The sequence below is a fragment of the Ranitomeya variabilis genome, chromosome 4 (assembly GCF_051348905.1).
Source record: "Ranitomeya variabilis isolate aRanVar5 chromosome 4, aRanVar5.hap1, whole genome shotgun sequence".
Lineage (NCBI taxonomy): Eukaryota > Metazoa > Chordata > Amphibia > Anura > Dendrobatidae > Ranitomeya > Ranitomeya variabilis.
In genome coordinates this window covers 641,325,592-641,345,059 of record NC_135235.1, presented here as the reverse complement: position 1 = coordinate 641,345,059, position 19,468 = coordinate 641,325,592, and the positions used below count along the sequence as shown (strand labels likewise).

The 19,468-nt window shown below is 46.5% G+C and overlaps 1 protein-coding gene across 1 annotated transcript in view; it reads left to right on the top strand.

Annotated features, from left to right (window-relative positions):
- Window positions 1-19,468, top strand: part of LOC143768163 (uncharacterized) — a 120,659-nt gene that overhangs the window by 15,070 nt on the left and 86,121 nt on the right. Inside the window, exons 4-8 of the mRNA XM_077256852.1 lie at window positions 424-573; window positions 703-882; window positions 966-1,089; window positions 1,173-1,270; window positions 5,783-5,873. Coding sequence (XP_077112967.1) covers window positions 424-573; window positions 703-882; window positions 966-1,089; window positions 1,173-1,270; window positions 5,783-5,873 — 643 coding nt within the window. The remainder of the gene's footprint in view (window positions 1-423; window positions 574-702; window positions 883-965; window positions 1,090-1,172; window positions 1,271-5,782; window positions 5,874-19,468) is intronic.

The following is a 19,468-nucleotide window of genomic DNA, read 5'->3' as shown; positions in this document are numbered from 1 at the left end:
TTCCTTTTGTCTTCTAGCGATGGTATGATTAAGACTCGGGAGAGTCGAAACGTCATGTTGTGTTATTACATTAGGTCGCTTATCCTAATTTTGTAGATGTGCTCCCATGTGTTACTTATATTAAGTTGTGTTTAAATAAACTCACATTATCTTGCATAAATTATCACTAGAGTGTGCAGTGTCTTCCAAATAATATTTGATTACTAGGACTTTCCAGTCCGTGACACTAGCACCTCGTCCTAAATTGACTGAGTGCACACCATTGTACCCCATTATGTTGTGACTATAATGGGACTGTGTGTTATACCGGGGGCAGGACGGGGCCATGACTGGATGTAGTGATCATGTGACGCCGGTAAAAGCTCCGGAGATTTCTTACATGGGATCTTTATGATGTTACATCGTCATCTTCTCCCCATTCAGGTCCCTACAATATCGGATCCTCTCAGTGGAGATCTTCTATATAAGAGAATTCTCCTGAGTGACCCTACAAGGATGGAGAGGGACAGGGACAAGATGGCAGAGAGGATATTACATCTCACCCTAGAGATCCTCTTCCGGCTTACTGGAGAGGTGAGAGATTCTGATGACGTCACATTACATCATTCTTATCTATGGGAATAACAGATGGACAGAACTGGAGAGGTGAGGACTCTGGGAATGTCTGTAGTGAGGTTTATTAATGTGTCTCTCCATAACCAGGATTACACAGTAGTGAAGAAGACCTCTAGTGAGCGCTGTCAGGCCCCTGTGTCTGAGGGATGGGGAAGACCCCTGAGCCCAATCACGGGGCCTCCAGCTCACCCCCTGATACATGATGACATCAATGACCAGAAGATCCTAGAACTCACCTACAAGATGATTGAGCTGCTGACTGCAGAGGTGACACTGCTGGGAATGCTGGGACATTATACAGTAACGCTATGGAGGGATCGGGGGGATGACGGTATCATTGTATGTGTCAGGTTCCTATAAGGTGTCAGGATGTCACCGTCTATTTCACCATGGAGGAGTGGGAGTATTTAGAAGGACACAAATATCTGTACAAGGACATCATGATGGAGGTTCCTGAGCCCCTCACATCACCAGGTAATAGACAGGACTAAATACACACGGCCTATAATTATCTGTATATAAACAATGAATTCAGTCCCTGTATGTGTTTCCTCCAGTTCTATCCAGTGAGAGGACAACACCAGAGAGAAGTCCCCGTCCTCTTCTTCCACAGGACTGTAAACAAGAAGATTCCAATGTTCCTCAGGATCATCAGGTAGATGGAGAGAATGTGCCATATAGTCTTCCATAGCGGTGGTGTAACTAGAGTCTGATTGGCCCTGGTACAAGATTTGGAGAAGGCCCAACCCATCCTGGTATATATGACGCTCATCCTGGCCCCATCCTGGTATTATATACAGGGTGATTATAAAAGATTAATCGGGTTTCAAAATGTATTACATGCACAGTGGTGAATGGCACATGATAACGAACATAAGCTCTCCAAGTTTAGCACATGATGTTTATAAATGTTGTATGTGTCCTCCTTTTGCCACATAACACACATCAATGCATTAATCCAGTTCTACCCAAACACGCTGCACCATGTCCCCGTCGATGGTCATTAGAGCGACAGTAATGTGATCTCGCAGCTCATCCAGTGTTGCTGATAAAGGCAGCACATAAACAATGTCTTTGACATACCCCCAAAGGAAAAAGTCACACACTGTCAGATCAGGAGACTTGGAGGCCTATTCTGTTGCATAGTCAAAATTTTGGGATCTGATGCTGCCCTGCCATCTGGTGAGTCACAATAGAGTCTCAAACTCTGAGATGTGACCTTTCGATAACTTATTTTTACAGACGGGTGAAACTTATATCTTTGCAGTAATATGAATGCAAAACCAGATGAATCTTTCATAATCACCCTGTATATATCTCTAATTCTGGCCCCCATCCTGGTATACATATCCTCATCATTCCCTACCTCCCCTGCCGCACGGTGATCTCTTCAGAAGCTGGCAGCTGATTTCAGCGTTTCAGCTACGGGACTGCATGACGAGACTGCCATACCCCCCAGTCACGTGCAAGCCGATGTCAGCTGCTGGCCTCTGATTGGCCGGCAGTATATATTGCCGCGTACTGACCTGATGGGTCTCTTAGCCGCAATACACTTCAGCTGAATGTGTGTCCACGGACTCACATTATTATTATTATTATTATTATTATTTATATAGCACCATTAATTCAATGGTGCTGTACATGAGAAGGGGTTACATCAAAATACAGATATCACAGTAAATTAACAATGACAGACTGATACAGAGGGAAGAGGACCCTGCCCTTGCGGGCTTACATTCTACAGGATTATGGGGAAGGAGACAGTAGGTCAGGGATTGCAGCAGCTCCGATAGTGTTGAGGTGGGCTTGTGGTCATTGCAGGTTGTAAGCTTTTTTGAAGAGATGGATTTTCAGGTTCCGTTTGAAGGATCCAAATGTGGTGGATAACCGGACGTGTTGGGACACAGAATTCCAGAGGATGGAGGATATTCGGGAGAAGTCTTTGAGGCGGTTGGGTGAGGAGGGAATAAGCGTGGAGGAGAGAAGGAGGTCTTGGGAGGACCAGAGATAACGTGAGGGAAGATATAGAGAGATTAGTTTGGAAATATACCGAGGAGAAAGTTTATGGATGGCTTTGTAGGTCAGTATTAGTAGTTTAAACTATATATGCTGGGAAATTGGGAGCCAGTGAAGGGATTTGCAAAGAGGGGAAGCAGGAGTGTAGCGAGTAGAGAGATTAATTAGTCGGGCAGTAAAGTTAAGGACGGACTGGAGGGGTGCGAGAGTGTTAGAAGGTAGGCCACAGAGGAGGATGTTGCAGTAGTCGAGGCAGGAGATGATTAGGGCATGCACAAGCATTTTGGTAGAGTGAGGGTTGAGGAAAGGACGGATTCTGGAAATATTTTTCGGCTGAAGACGACAGGAGGTGGCGAGAGTTTGAATGTGCGGTTAGGACAGGGCAGAGTCAAGGGTTACTGTGAGCTAGCAGATTACCGGGACAAGGAAGAGTGTGAATTAATTTATTGTGATAGACAGATCAGTTAGGGAAGATGTGCGAGGTGGAGGAAAGATAATTAGTTCAGATTTGTCCACATTGAGTTTGATGAAGTGAGAGGAGAAGAAGGAGGATATGGCTGATATATACTCTGGGATTCTGGACAGCAGAGAGGTGACATCTGGGCCAGAGAGGTAGATCTGAGTGTCATCAGCATACAGATGGTACTGGAAGCCATAGCACATGCAGTTGAAGATTGTGTTGGCATCAGCTGGGCACCCACCCGCACGGGCCCGGTTGTGACCATGCTTCCCAGTCCTCAGTCTTGTTTTATCCACCAGTATTATACACTGTACAGTCGATTTATTAGAGACAATGAAACTTTTTTAATAGAAACTTTTGTGAATAGAAATGTGACCAGTGACTCCAGAGTGCAGCAGGAAATCCAGTGACCACTCTTCTGTGGATATTTGCAATGTGAATCTACAGTATAATGGGAGCATAAAGTGATCTGGTCGACTTTGAACATTTATTACATACAATGGTGGTGAGATTATACTGAAAATGTTGTGATTGAGGAAAATAATCCAGGAATAACAGATCCTGTGGATACAAGGAACTCATCAATTAAAGAAGTCAGAGGCGTTTGTTGAGAGTCGTTCTAAGAACAGGCGGTGCACAGTCATGTCCTGCAGCTGAATACAACACTGCATCTATAACTATAGTGTCCGAATAAACAGCTCTTCAGCACAGGAGCTTACCTAGTCTTTGTGGCCAGTGGTCAACTAAGTTCATCCTTTTCTGTCAGAAGGACACTTATGAAATGCCCGCCAGGGCCTAGGGGTACTTGGTACTGGGTCCGGTACTTAAAGTTGATGTCACGGTGGCTGTGACCTGATCCGTGGCCCTGGGCACCCAATAAAAGGGGAACAGTCTTTAAAGGGATTGGTAAAGTGGTAAAAGTTTGTGACGCCACCTGTGGTTCTCTGTCAGAGGTGACCGACGCTGCTTAAAGGGGTTCTCTGGGGGCGATGGTGCTGCAGCTAACATGATGTCACTTTCCACAGGTGAAGCGGGGACCCCAGGGTTGTCAGTGTGGTTGGCAGGGATGGTGTGGTGCCAGAATATACAGAGGACACAGGGTTGCAGTCTATTTACCTGGTTTACTGGTTGTAGTCAGCCACAGTCCAGGGTACCAGCGACAGGTGACAGTGGAGTCCATGCAGCCTGAAAGCGAGTAGAATACCTTTTGCAGGTCAGATTGGGAGCCTTCCACTATGCGCTGAATAATAGTTCCTTGCTGCCTGTGGCTTTCTGGCAAGGTCCTCGTTTACTCTCTGTCCTGGAACAGTTCCTGCATGGTAGGCAACTTGAGCCGTTCCTGGGGGACTCTATACACTGACTCCTGGCTCAAGATGTTGCTGTACCTCAGGTGTAATGTGGACAAGTCACTTCAGATTTCCTGTTCTTCGGTTCTGCCGTGGGACTTGTAGTTCCACACAGCCTCGGGCTCCCGGTGCCCGATTTCTGCGCTCTAGCTTAGAGGGTGCCCACTCGCAGCTCTCCTCTAGCTCCTGATTTCTCCTGTGCTCCTTCACTGTTCCTTGTCTGCACCAGACTAAATAACTCCTCCTCCAGACCAGAATGTATATCAAGGGAAGCTCCCCTAAAACCGTGTTCAGAGCTCCCCCTTCTGGCCTGGAGTCAGAATGTGTTGAATGTACAGCTTACCTGCCAAAGGGACTCTCCTCATTTCCAGGCATGGCATCACCCTCCCCGAGAGGAAGGCAATACCACTGTGGTACCTGAACTCCTGGGGTGCCACACTTACAGCAGGACAATGCTCGATGCAACAATGGTCTTATTATTATTATTTATTATTATAGCGCCATTTATTCCATGGCGCTTTACATGTGAGGAGGGGTATACATAATATAAACAAGTACAATAATCTTGAACAATACAAGTCACAACTGGTACAGGAGGAGAGAGGACCCTGCCCGCGAGGGCTCACAATCTACAAGGGATGGGTGAGGATACAGTAGGTGAGGATAGAGCTGGTCGTGCAGTGGTTTGGTCGATTGGTGGTTACTGCAGGTTGTAGGCTTGTCGGAAGAGGTGGGTCTTCAGGTTCTTTTTGAAAGTTTCGATGGTAGGTGAGAGTCTATGTTGTGGTAAAGAGTTCCAGAGAAGGGGTGATGTGCGAGAGAAATCTTATAGCCATGGATTGCTTCTAGGAACATGACAGTGTATTTTTTCTTGCTTACCTGGCCCTTAAAGTGTTCAACTCTTAATCCTTTTCTGCTTTACAAGCAAGCACGGGTTATTCAGAGGACGTCAGTTTCTCCATTTTTTGGCAACTATAAAAACCTATCCTGCTCTCAGGAACAATATTCATGCAGAAGGATTAACACTTATTGGAATTGACAACAATTTGCTGAGGTTCTGAAGACCAAAGGAGGTTCAACGCGCTAGTAGATTTGTGTCTAATAATGTGACCATTCAGTGTACGTTTTATACTTGGTAGAGATGACAGGATAAAGCTGATGGTAGACGTTAGATGTGGTCTGGATCTTCTCAAACTGTTCTAAATATGGAGACTGCTGGATACAATTAGAAGCCGACAGGTTGGATTTATATAGGAGATCCACAGCTATCTTTTCTAATTAATTAATTTAATTCATTTCTTGTGACTTCTCTATCTGTCTGTGACTTTTGCAATTTTTGTTTTAGGGTAAACATCTTTTCCATAGTAATACTACAGAGACATATGTGAGGGGTGATGAGAGGTGTAAGGAGGAGATTCCTACAGATAACTGCACAGGTGAGTAGTGACCACTATATGTAGATAAGTCACAGATTCTTCTCAGTCACTGGATTCAAACAAAACCAAAGAAAAAACAATGTATGCATATACCCTAATGAAAATAAATATGTAAAAAAAGCAAGTGCATTAAATAATTAACATAAGGTATTTAGTAAACACTGGTTTTGATTAAAAAAAAAAGCAAAAAGCTGTCAAACCGCGGCAAAGGTGTACCCAATTGGGACAGTAGCTACACTGTCTAATGTTAAAACCTACCTAGTGTGAATAGTGTCAGAGAGTCACAGGGTCCCAACCAGACACCCAGCTTTGGAGGAACTATATATGAACTGCCAGCTCAGTGAAAAAGGGGCCAAGTGCAGTGCGAGAAAACATAGCATAGCACTCTGCCTAGTGTTAATCTATGGGGCAGCTCACATCAGCATTTATTTTCTCAGCCGTATTTGGTGTGCGTGTAAAATCACAGCATGCTGCGATTGTCACCGAGATTCAGCATAGTCTCACCAATGCCTATGGGTACGAGGAAAAATCGCACAGCACATGGACCATGTGCGTGCTGTCCAATTTTACACATAGAATACATAGATATATACAGTGGGTATGGAAAATATTTAGACCCCCTTTCAATTGTTCACTCTGTGTCATTGCAGCCATGTAGTAAATTCAAAAAAAGTTCATTTTTTTAACATTACACTCCGCACCCCATCTTGACTGAAAAGCAAATCAGAAAAGTAGACATTTTTGCAAATTTATTAAAAAAGAAAAACTGAAATATCACATGGTCATAAGTATTCAGAATCTTTGCTCACACACTCACACAGTATTTGAGTCACATGCTGTCCATTTCCTTGTTATCCTTCTTGAGATGGTTCTACTCCTTCATTGGAGTCCAGCTGTGTTTAATTAAACTGATAGGACTTGATTTGGAAAGGCACACACCTGTCTATATAAGACCTCACAGCGCATGTCAGACTAAATGAGATTCATATGTCAAAGAAACTGGCCAAGGAGCTCAGAGACAGAATTGTGGCAATACACAGATCTGGCCAATGTTACAAAAGAATTTCTGCAGTTCTCAAGGTTCCTAAGAGCACAGTGGCCTCCATAATCCTTAAATGGAAGAAGTTTGGGACTACCAGAAGTCTTCCTAGACCTAGCCGTTCAGCCAAACTGAGCAAGCGTGGGAGAAGAGCCTTGGTGAGAGAGGTAAAGAAGAACCCCAAGATCACTGTGACTGAGCTCCAGAGATGCAGTAGGGAGATGAGAAAGTTCCACAAAGTCAACTATCACTGCAGCCCTCCATCAGTCGGGCGTTTATGGCAGAGTGGCCAGACGAAAGCCTCTCCTCAGTGCAAGACATATGAAAGTCCATATTGAGTTTGCTAAAAAAAACACATGAAGGACTCCCAGACTATGAGAAATAAGATTCTCTGGTCTGATGAGACGAAGTTAGACCTTTTTGGTGATAATTCTAAGCGGTATGTGTGGAGAAAACCAGGCACTCCTCATCACCTGCCCAATACAATCCCAACATTGAAACATGGTGGTGGCAGCATCATGCTATGGGGGTGTTTTTCAGCTGCAGTGACAGGACGACTGGTTGTTATTGAAGGAAACATGAATGTGGCCAAGTACAGAGGTATTCTGGATGAAAACCTCTTCCAGAGTGCTCTTGAAATCGGACTTGGCTGAAGGTTCACCTTCCAACAAGACAATGACCCTAAGCAAACCGCTAAAATAATAAATGAGTGGCTTCAGAACAACTCTGTGACCATTCTTGACTGGCCCATCCAGAGCCCTGACGTGAACCCAATTGAGCATCTCTGGAGAGACCTGAAAATGGCTGCCCACCAACGTTCAACATCCAACCTGATGGAACTGGAGAGGATCTGCCAGGAACAATGTCAGAGGATCCCCAAATCCAGGTGTGAAAAACTTGTTGCATCATTCCCAAGAAGACATATGGCTGTACTGGCTCAAAAGGGTGCTTCTACTCAATACTGAGCAAAGGGTCTGAATACTTATGACCATGTGATATTTCAGTTTTTCTTTCTTACTAAATTTGCAAACATTTCTACATTTCTGGGGGGTTTTCAGTCAAGATGGGGTGCAGAGTGTAAATTTACACTTGCTACCACTACAGGGCAAGTGGGAAGAGTGAGGCTAAGTGCCAGAATTGGCACATCTTAGAGATGCGCCTTTTCTGGGGCAGCTGAGAGCTGATGTTTTTAGCCTGGGGCGAGTATCCATGGCCCCTTCCTAGGCTATTAATATCAGCCTGCAGCTGTCTGCATAGCCTTTGCTGGTTATTAATTATAGGGGGACCCTTCATCATTTTTTTTAGAGTCCCCCATTTTAATAGTCAGTAAAGGCTAAGTATATAGTTTTCCAGCAGGACAATGCGCCATGCCATACAGCTAGGTCACTCAAGGTGTGGATGAAGGACAATGCAATGCTTGCAGACCTCAAATAATGCAAAACAAAGTTCATAATCATTTAGAAGCAACAATACTAATGTTTTAACTCAGGAAGAGTTCAGAAATCAATATTTTGTGGAATAACCTTGATTTTTAATCACAGCTTTCAAGCGTCTTGGCATGCTTTCCACCAGTCTTTCACACTTCTTTTGGGTGACCTTATGCCACTCCTGATACAAAAATTTAAGCAGTTCTTCTTTGTTTGATGGCTTGTGTCTATCCATCTTCCTCTTGATTACATTCCAGAGGTTTTCAATGGGGTTCAGATCTGGAGATTGGGCTGGCCATGACAGGGATTTGATGTGGTGGTGCTTCATCTACACCTTGATTGACCTAGGTGTGTGGCATGGCGCATTGTCCTGCTGGAAAAAACAGTCCTCAGAGTTGGGGAACATTGCCTGAGCAGAAGGAATCAACTGTTTTTCCAGGATAACCTTGTATGCGGCTTCATTCATACGTAATTCACAAAGAACAACCTGCTAAATTCAAGCCAGACTGGTGGAAAGCATGCCTAGACGCATGGAAGTGGTTATTCCACAAAATATTGATTTCTGAACTCTTCCTGAGTTAAAACATTAGTATTGTTGTTTCTAAATGATTATGAACTTGTTTTTTGCATTATTTGAGGTCTGCAAGCAATACATGTTTTTGTTATTTTGACCATTTCTTATTTTCAGAAAGTAAATACAAAATGTATTGCTTGGAACTTCGGAGACATGTTGTCAGTAGTTTACAGAATAAAAGAACAGTTTGCATTTTACTCAAAAATATACGTATAAAGAGAAAAATCTAACAAACTGAAAATTTTGTAGTGGTCTCTTAATTTTTGCCAGAGCTGTATATGTGTGTCACTGACATCTATATATCTATGTATTCTATGTGTATATATCTACCGTATATACTCGAGTATAAGCCGAGATTTTCAGCCCAAATTTTTGGGCTGAAAGTGCCCCTCTCGGCTTATACTCGAGTCACGGTCGGCGGCAGGGTCGGCGGGTGAGGGGGAGAGGGCGCTGAGGCATACTCACCTGCTTCCGGGGCTCCTGGCGCTGTCCCTGCAGTCCCACGGTCTCCGGGTGCCGCAGCTCTTCCCCTGTTCAGCGGTCACATGGGACCGTTCATTAGAGAAATAAATATGGACTCCACTCCCATAGGGGTGGAGCCGCATATTCATTTCTCTAATGAGCGGTAACGGTGACCGCTGTTAGAGGAAGAGGCTGCGTCACCGAAGACCAGCTGTCCGGGGGAAGGAGCGGGACGCCGGGAGCAGGTAAGTATTACATATTCACCTGTCCGCGTTCCACACGCCGGGCGCCGCTCCATCTTCCCAGCGTCTCTCCGCACTGACTGTGCAGGTCAGAGGGCGAGATGACGCATATAGTGTGCGCGCCGCCGTTTGCCTGATTAGTCAGTGCAGAGAGATGCCGGGACGGGACGCTGAGGAGCTGCAAGTAAGAGAGGTGAGTATGTTATTTTTTTTTTATTGCAGCAGCAGCAATGGCACAGCTTTCTATGGTACATCTATGGGGCAATAATGAACGGTGCAGAGCACTATATGGCACAGCTATGGGGCAATAATGAACGGTGCAGAGCACTATATGGCACAGCTATGGGGCAATAATGAACGGTGCAGAGCACTATATGGTACATCTATGGGGCAATAATGAACGGTGCAGAGCATTATATGGCACAGCTATGGGGCAATAGTGAACGGTGCAGAGCACTATATGGCACAGCTATGGGGCAATAATGAACGGTGCAGAGCACTATATGGCACAGCTATGGGGCAATAATGAACAGTGCAGAGCACTATATGGCACAGCTATGGGGCAATAATGAACGGTGCAGAGCACTATATGGCACAGCTATGGGGCAATAATGAACGGTGCAGAGCACTATATGGCACAGCTATGGGGCAATAATGAACGGTGCAGAGCACTATATGGCACAGCTATGGGGCAATAATGAACGGTGCAGAGCACTATATGGCACAGCTATGGGGCAATAATGAACGGTGCAGAGCACTATATGGCACAGCTATGGGGCAATAATGAACGGTGCAGAGCACTATATGGCACAGCTATGGGGCAATAATGAACGGTGCAGAGCACTATATGGCACAGCTATGGGGCAATAATGAACGGTGCAGAGCACTATATGGCACAGCTTTCTATGGTACATCTATGGGGCAATAATGAACGGTGCAGAGCACTATATGGCACAGCTATGGGGCAATAATGAACGGTGCAGAGCACTATATGGCACAGCTATGGGGCAATAATGAACGCTGCAGAGCACTATATAGCACAGCTTTCTATGGTACAGCTATGGGGCAATAATGAACGGTGCAGAGCACTGTATGGCACAGCTTTCTTTGGTACAGCTATGGGGCACTAATGAACGGTGCAGAGCACTATATGGCACAGCTATGGGGCCATAATGAATGGTATGGAGCATCTATTTTTATTTTTGAAATTCACCGGTAGCTGCTGCATTTTCCACCCTAGGCTTATACTCGAGTCAATAAGTTTTCCCAGTTTTTTGTGGCAAAATTAGGGGGGTCGGCTTATACTCGGGTCGGCTTATACTCGAGTATATACGGTACACTATCTATTCTATTCTAACCTGTCACTCTGATTTTTACTGTACACAGCAGATGAATTGCCTGCTTTTATGCTATCTTTATTTTGCAGTGGTCTCTTAATTTTTGCCAGAGCTGTATATATAAGATGGCCACCGGACGAGTCCTGGAGGGAAGATATGTGTCATTGCGGCTATTAGCTGCTGTGATGTGAGCTCTGAAGTATGCTCCAGCACGTATTGTGCTAAGAGAGTTATTTGGCCATTCCAGTGCCGGGTTTTACAAGCGGTTATAAGAGATTGGTTGGATGCCAATTGCCTCATTCAGTGTCTGTGGCTGGAGGTGTGGAGACCTCCATTGTGTGTGCTAAAGACACTGACCTGAGGGGGCGGACCCGCAGTAATATATGTGGAGCGCCCCCAAGGGCTAGGGGTTACTCGGTCCCTGGTCCTTCTGTTCTCAAGGGGGATGTCACGGTGGCTGACCCGGTCCGTGGCCCTAGGGACGTCCGTTGTAAATTGGGGGAAAGGTCTTTAAAGGGAAAATGTTCGTGACGCCACCTGTGGTATTCGGTCAGGATGACCGACGCTGCTTTGAGGGGTCCGCTGGGGTGATGTTATGGCAGCTAGATGGTGTACCTTCCCACAGGTGAAGTGTACCCCAGGGCTTCCCAGTGTGTAGATGGTGGATGGTGAGAGGTGCAGTGAAGAACGAAGACACAAGGTTGCAGTCTCTACCTTTTACTGAAGACTTCAGCATCCACAGTCCAGAGCACCAGATCACAGGGCAGGCAGAGTCCAGCTGGTCTGAAGGCAAATATAGAGTCCCCTTATACAGGTGGAAATCAGTAGCCTTCCTCTAGCGCCTGGGTGTTGTAGTACCTTATTGCTGAGCCTCTCATAAGGTCCTTACAACTGTTGTAGATGTTCTAGATGTTTTGTCTCTTTCTCTCTGTCCCCCTGATGGTAAGGATAGGACAAACCCGTATGACTGGTGGCCTGAGGCTCTTTACAGGAACTCTAGCACGCCCCGGGCTCCACTAGTTGCCACCGTGCCTCCTGGGTGTAGGGCGGATCAGTAACTTGAAATTAGCTGTCCTGTCGGTCTCTGGAGCAAGGCATAAAGGACTGTTGCTCCCTCGGTGTTCCGGCTACCGGGACCCTGTGCCTCAGAAGGAGGCAGCCTGTGCAGGGCAGAACTCCTTCTGGTTTCCTCTCCTTTTGCTATGACTTCTCCTCACGCTTTACAATACAGTTCTCTGTTCGTGTCTCTTTCTTGGGAACTGTTTAGGCCTCTGACAGGATCCCACCCCTGTCAGGGACCCACTAAAGGGGGGGAACTCAGCTAGCTGCTGCCTGAGTCAAGCTCAGTCAGCTTCTCCTTCTGCCTAACTTTCTATCCAGACCACCAGTTTTACCTAATTGTGAAGAGTGCCCTAATAAATAGGAGCATAGCTCCCCCTGGTGGACTGGAGTATGAAGTGTGTTGTGTGTTGGTGTTACCTGGTAGTGAGATCTCCTTTATTGCCCTCAGACGTAACATCACTCCCCCTAGAGGAGAATGACATTACTGCAACAACCAGGACCCTGGGGCGCTGCATATGGACTGGTTATTTTACTGTTTGTTACTTTGTGCCGGAAAAGGCTGTTCATTTGTTTTCCCATCCAGAGCAGTTTATGCCGTTTTAATAAACTTGCTTGGACATTTCTGCAATACTGCTTCCTGTGCCTACCTCAACCGCAGCCTAGTGAGTACGGATCCCTACAATTGGTGCTAGAAGCACGGGCATGAATCCCAAGAGGCAGTGTAACTGCCGATACCGCATGTCCTGGGTGAAAGCAGCTGCAGGAGGGAAATCTCACAACATGGAGGAACTGCTGAAACACCTGGTCCAGGCGCAGCAGCAGCAACAAGAGACCAACAAGCTGTTGTTACAGCAGAGCCAGCAGGAGCAGCGGCAGCAGATCCTGCAGAGCCATCAGTAACAACGTCAGCAGATGCAGCTTCTGGCAACCGCCATCCAGGGCAGGACAAGTGCCCCAACCCAAAGTCCGGCTGATGACTCTTACGTGAGCAAGACGGTAAGAAGAGCTTTGCAGAAGATGACCCGGGGGGAATAAGGCCAAGGCGTTCCTGGCGGTGTTTGAAAGGGTGGCGGATCGTGAAAAATTGCCTCCGGATCAGTGGGCCAAGGTTTTGGCGCCATATTTGACAGGTGAACCGCAGAAGGCGTATTATAACTTGGAGTTGCGGGACGCAAAAGAATATGCCAAGTTAAAGGGTGAGACCTTGGCACGCTTAGGAGTGACTCTGACTGTCAGGTCGCAACGGGTGCATGAGGGGGCATATCACAGTGACAAACCTCCCCGGTCCCAAATGTTCGATCTCCTACATCTAGAAATGGTTGCAACCTGAATCCTCCTCCCCAGCACAGTTGGTGGAGAGTGTCGTCATGATTAGTACACTCCCTACCCAGGCCAGTGCAATCCTGGGTTGTCCAAAGAGATCCCCGTAATGCCGATAACCTAGTGAGCTTGGTGGAGAGGTACCAGGCAGTCGAGAGGTCCTTGGGGAAGCAAGGGGTCTTAGCATCCCCCAACTGGGTTTCCCAAATGGGGCTGACACCCAAAAGAGGGGGGGTGGGAACCACACCTGGGGGGCCTCCTAGATCCCCAGAGTTAGTGGCCAAGGTCCCTTCCCATAGTGTAATTTGTTGGAATTGTCATAGCCCTGGCCACATAGCCGCTCGTTGTCCCATGACCACTGAGCCAATGGACTGCAGCACAGGTTGGCGCTGCTTGTACTTTGCATACCTGGCCTGCAGTGCTGTTCCCCAAATGGGAGAGGGGCCGCAGGCATGCCCAGTGACAGTAAACGGGGTGCAAGTGACTGGTCTGCTGGACTCAAGAAGTTTGGTAACCCTAGTGAGGCCACAATTCCACATCGGCTGATTCCTGGAAAGAGGCTGGGCATCCGCTGTATCCATGGCGATGCGAAGAACTACCCTGTGGCCCAGGTGGTCATAAAAACAAACTGGCACAGAGTCCCATGAGGTCGGCATGGTCAAGGACCTATTGCACCCTATTATAATAGGGTGGGACTTTGTGTTATTTTGAGACTTGTGGGGAAAAGGTGGAATGTCTGGTTGTCTGGATAACAGCCAGGTTGCTCCCAAACCTGCAGATGACAGGTTTCCGTTTTGCGTGCTTGTTGGCAATGAGGATGAGACAGCATCCACGAGGTCAACATCCCTGAGCTGGAGGTGTCCGAGGGAAACTTTGGGACCACTCAACTCAGGGATTTAACTCTAAAAGGGGCATTGGATAATGTATCAGTACTTATGGTGTAGCCCAAGAGCCGGGGACTGACACTCGATACCCACATTTTGCCATGAATGGGGAGATGATATATTGCGTCACCAAGCTGAGAGGGTAGGTAATTGAACAGTTACTGGTGCCAGGATCATACAGACGCAGAGTGTTAGACATGGCCCATACACATGTTAGGTGGTCACATGGGCGTAGAGAAAACCGAGGAACGGATCCTTCAGAGGTTCTACTGGCCCAGTTGTCACCGTGATATTGTGATTTTCTGTAGGTCCTGTCCCACCTGCCATCTGACTTCCCCAGTGGCCCATTTCCATAGCCCTTTGGTGCCGTTACCCATTATTGAGGTACCATTTGGTTGCATAGCCATTGTTGTGCAGTGACCCATGTTACAGACAGGGGGCGCTGTGTGTGTGCTTCAGGATGCACTTGGAGGCATAATTATAATGGTGAATTAGGGACTGGCATTATTGTAAATTGCCGGTATGTGTCGCAGATGTGCTCTGCGCTGTAAGCCCAAAATGATATGGTTATGCTGGGTCTTATAGTTCCACAAGTGTTTGTTGTGTTTGCTTATAAGGGGGGCTTATAGGGCTAGTTTGAAGAGCTGGGTGGGTTGAACTAGCCACACACACACCTCCCACCTATGGGAGTGGTTACATCTATGTAATGTGACCAGGGTGTGGGTCACATGTTTGAGAGTGTGAGTTCCTGTGTAGCCTGTGTGTTGGAATGTCCTGGGATGGACTGGATTCCTGGAAGCACCTGGTGAGACCATGGACTGAAGGCCTGTGTGTTGGAAGTGCCTGGGACTGGACTTCCTGAAAAGCGCACGGAGAGGCCATAGCTGCAGAGCCTAGGACGGCTACTGTGTTGGGGAAGCTACAGTTCCTACTGCGGGTCTGGACTATCTGAGGTGCCATGGTCACAAGGATGGTGACCCCAGTGAGGCAGCTTTCCCCTGGGAACAAGCACTGACAGGAGTCAGTGTGTGGAGCAGGAGCTCCTATAAGGTAACTCCAGATAAAGGGGGTTACAGGCAGAGACGTATCTGCCATTAGAACAGACTGTCGGTGGTTAATGTGTTCCGTTGATGTATATAATGAACTGTTTGTGACACGGTTTATGAAGTTTAATAAACCGGATAGGCTGTTTATGTGTTGAAATCGTGCCTGAGTGCTTTAATTCCTATTGCCAAGCGAGTTTCCCTAACCCACTCAGGTAGCGTTCTCACACCATGGATCTAGTGGGACCTCTGGTCAAGTATGCCAGAGGACATCAGTATATCCTGGTGACACTGGACTATGCTACACGATACCCGGAGGCCATTCCACTACATAACTCCTCCGCCAAGTGTATCTCCCGAGAGTTGGTCAATGTCTTCTCTAGAATGGGGTTGCCTAAAAAGATCCTGACCGACCAAGGGACCCCATTTTTAACAAAAGTGATGGAGTTGTGCAACACCCTGCAAATCACACAACTCCAGACCTCAGTTTACCATCCACAGATGGATGGATTGGTAGAAAGGTTTAATAAAACCTTGAAGGCCATGTTGAAGAAGGTCGTAGAGAAGGATGGCCGGGACTGGGACTGTCTACAACTGTACCTACTATTCTCCATCAGAGAAGTCCCGCAGGCCTCTACTGGCTTCTCTCCTTTTGAACTGTTGTATGGCCGACACCCACGTGGACTCCTCGACGTAGCAAGAGAGATATGGGAGGCGGAGGTTACACCCTACTGGAGTGTGATCGAGCATGTGGCCCAGATGAAAGAGGATTGCCAAGGTGATGCCCCTCATGAGAGAATACCTCAAAGCACAAGAGGCGCATTCGAGGGTATACAATAGGTCGGCAAGGGTGAGACACTTCGACCCTGGAGATCGAGTACTGGTGCTGGTACCTACGGTGGAGAGCTAATTCCTGGCCAAGTGGTAGGGCCCCTACCAAACAGTTGAAAAGGTTGGCGAAGCCATACCAGGTATACCATGTCAACCTGATTAAGCCTTGGCAAGATAGGGAGCTTGTGGAAGCTCCGTGTTTGATGGCCCAGCCTGAAGCGGACGTGGAGTTGCTACAGGAGGGACTTCCTCTCAGAGCTGCCAGGCTGTATGAAGGTTATAGAGCATGACGTCCTGATGGAGCCTAATGTCCGGGTCAACTTGAAGCCTTACCGGATTCCTGAAGCATGCCGAGAAGTGATCTCCAAGGAGGTGAAGCGGATGCTGAGCCTGGGAGTCATCGAGGAAACAATGAGTGGGTGGTCAAGTCCAACAGTCCTAGTGCTGAAACCAGATGGGGAATGGCGATTTTGCAATGACTATTGAAAGCCGAATGAGGTTTCTAAGACCAATGCCTACTGGATGCCCCGGGTCGATGAATTCATTGAGAGGCTAGGGCCGACTTGGTACATTACTACCCTTCACCTCACAAAAGGGTATTGGCAAATTCCCATGTCCCAAAGAGAAGACTGCCTTTTCAACGCCAGATGGATGCTTCCGATATGCAAGGATACCATTTGGGTTACAAGGAGCTCCAGCAACATTCCAGAGGGCCATGGACCACATCCTAGCTCCCCACAAAAAGTACGCAGCGGCTTACCTGGACGTAATTGTGATCTTCAGCCAGGATTGGGGAAGCCATCTGAGCAAGGTCCAGGCGATCATTGATGCTCTTCGGAAGACGGGGTTTTCCATATACCCAAAGAAGTGTGCCATGGGAATGGAGGAAGCTAGATACTTGGGCTATGTTGTAGGCAAAATAAAGTTGAGGCGATCCAGGGCTGGCCACAACCCCTCTCAAAGAAGCGGTTTATCCCAAACTTCGCCATTGTAGCCACCTCTCTGGCAGACCTCCTTAAAGGGACAAAGTCTGCTATGGCTAAGTGGTCTTCAGAGGCTGAGAAGACCGTCCAGGAACTGAAGCTGGCCCTGTGTAAACAGCCGGTGCTGGGAGCACCCGATTTCTCCAAGGAGTTCGTGGTCCAGACGGACGAGTCGGATGTTGGGCTGGGAGCTGCCCTATCTCAATAGGTGAACTGGGAAGAGCACCCCATAATGTATCTCAGCCGAAAGTTGTCGTCCTGTGAGAAATATTACTCCATAGTGGAGAAGTAATGTTTAGCCGTCAAGTGGGCATTAGACACAATAAGATACTACCTCTGGGGCCAGAAGTTTAGACTGGTGTCAAACCATGCACCACTGAAGTGGATGAGGGAGAAAAGAGGGAACAACGCCCGAGTGACCAGGTGGTTCCTAGCATCGCGTTGCTCCGAGGGTCTCAGGGAAGCGCAAAGGGAGCCCCCTCCCTGCGCGATGCTTCCCTATACCGCCGGAACACTGCGATCATGTTTGATCGCTGTGTTCCGGGGGTTAATGTGCTAGGGGCGGTCTGTGACCGCTCCTGGCACATAGTGCCAGATGTCAGCTGCGATAGTCAGCTGACACCCGGCCGCAATCGCATGTAACGTACTATCCCGTCGGTGGTCATACGGGCCCACCCCACCTCGACGGTATAGTACATCATATGTCAGAAAGGGGTTAAATTAATATTCAAAACGAGAATTCGTCAGCAAAAAAAAAAGAATCAAGCCATCACATGGAAAAATAAGAAAGTTATGGTTCTTGGAAGAAGGACAAGAAAGAAAATGCAACTGAAACTGCAAGAAAGAAAATTGCCACAAAGGAATTAAATAAACATTTAAATATTAAGCTACTTTTTTTTCTGCCAACATCACAATATAAAAACGTCAACACATAGTGGATGAGAACAATAAAGAATGGTGGGCATATATCGGGTCTGTCATGGTTTGAGGAAACAAATTTACCATTAAGTGTAGTTACCAATTTTCGCCACTTTTGGCTTCTTTATTTCCTGTTTTTCATGAAATTATACGATAAGGTGAATGGTGTCATACAAAATGACAACTCTTACTGCAAAAAAGCGAAACAACTGCCCTCATGACATCTATATTGTCAAGAAATTGAAAAAGTGGGCTCTCTGAGAATGAGAAGGAAAAAATGTAAATGCAAAATCAAATATAGGCTGCGTTCTTAACCTCTTAGTGACCGGGCCAAATTTTCCAAATCTGACCACTGTGACTTTATGTGGTAACTAGCTGTACTACCCGGCTTCGCCCAGGTTAATAACTGCTGTTAGCAAAATAGAATGTGTTAACAAAAATTTATTCTGCACACAAAAAGCACAAAACAAATAGATAGAAATGTAATTATTAAGAGGCAAAAACTAAGCTAATAGAAGCATTTTACAACATATATTTAATTACCAGAGATATTCCACACAGATTTAACTATATTGGCCAAGTAATGTGAAGGAATCTTCTACTACTTATTCGAGAGCCTTTTGATAAACGACATTCTTAGTTTTTCCTTCAGGTGCAAAGACAAACAGATTATTGGCTGTTCTAACTCTTGAACAGGCCACATAAAGTTGACCATGAGAAAAGCCTGGGGATTGTAAAATCGATTCCAACTACTTTCAAGGACTGTTCCTGAGCCTTGTTGATGGACATAGCAAATGCCAGTCGAACAGGAAACTGGAGGCGTTTAAAATCAAAAGGCAAATCAGATGGAATGAGAGGAATTTTTGGAATGAAAACATCTTCTCCTGTGGCACATCCTGTCAAAATGGTTGCCTCAATTACATGTGGAAACAGGTTCTTAATCAAGAGTCTTGTTCCATTACACAGCTTTGGTGGATCCAAATTTCTCAATAGCAGAATAGGTGCTCCAGGTTTTAGAAAGAGGTTGTGAGGAAGAAGTTCTTGTTGCTCCAAGGAGTTGAGGAACTCAGTTGGCTAAAATAATGCTTGAACAGGGTTTATTACTGTATCTACTGACTTGTAGGTTGTGCACACACCTGGAAGGAGATTTAGAATTTGAAGATTGATCTTGTTGACGCTGTCATTTTTGGGAGCTAGAATAGCCCTTTCACACAGCCAACCAGAATTTTTGAAGTGGAGTTGAATGTTTGGAAAAACCTTTGCTTTCAACTCCTCAATGGAAGTCACAATGCAACAAAAGTTTCTTGGGAAGGTGATCTGTCCAGTGGTTGAGTTTACTGGTGCCTTGCCATCTCCAATAGTCAACAGCTGGCTCAATAACAGTCCAGCAGAAACATCGCCTGTCATGTAGACCCTCATATTTGTGTTCAGTGACATTTTCTTTACTTTTCTCCAAAGGTACGATGCTTTGAG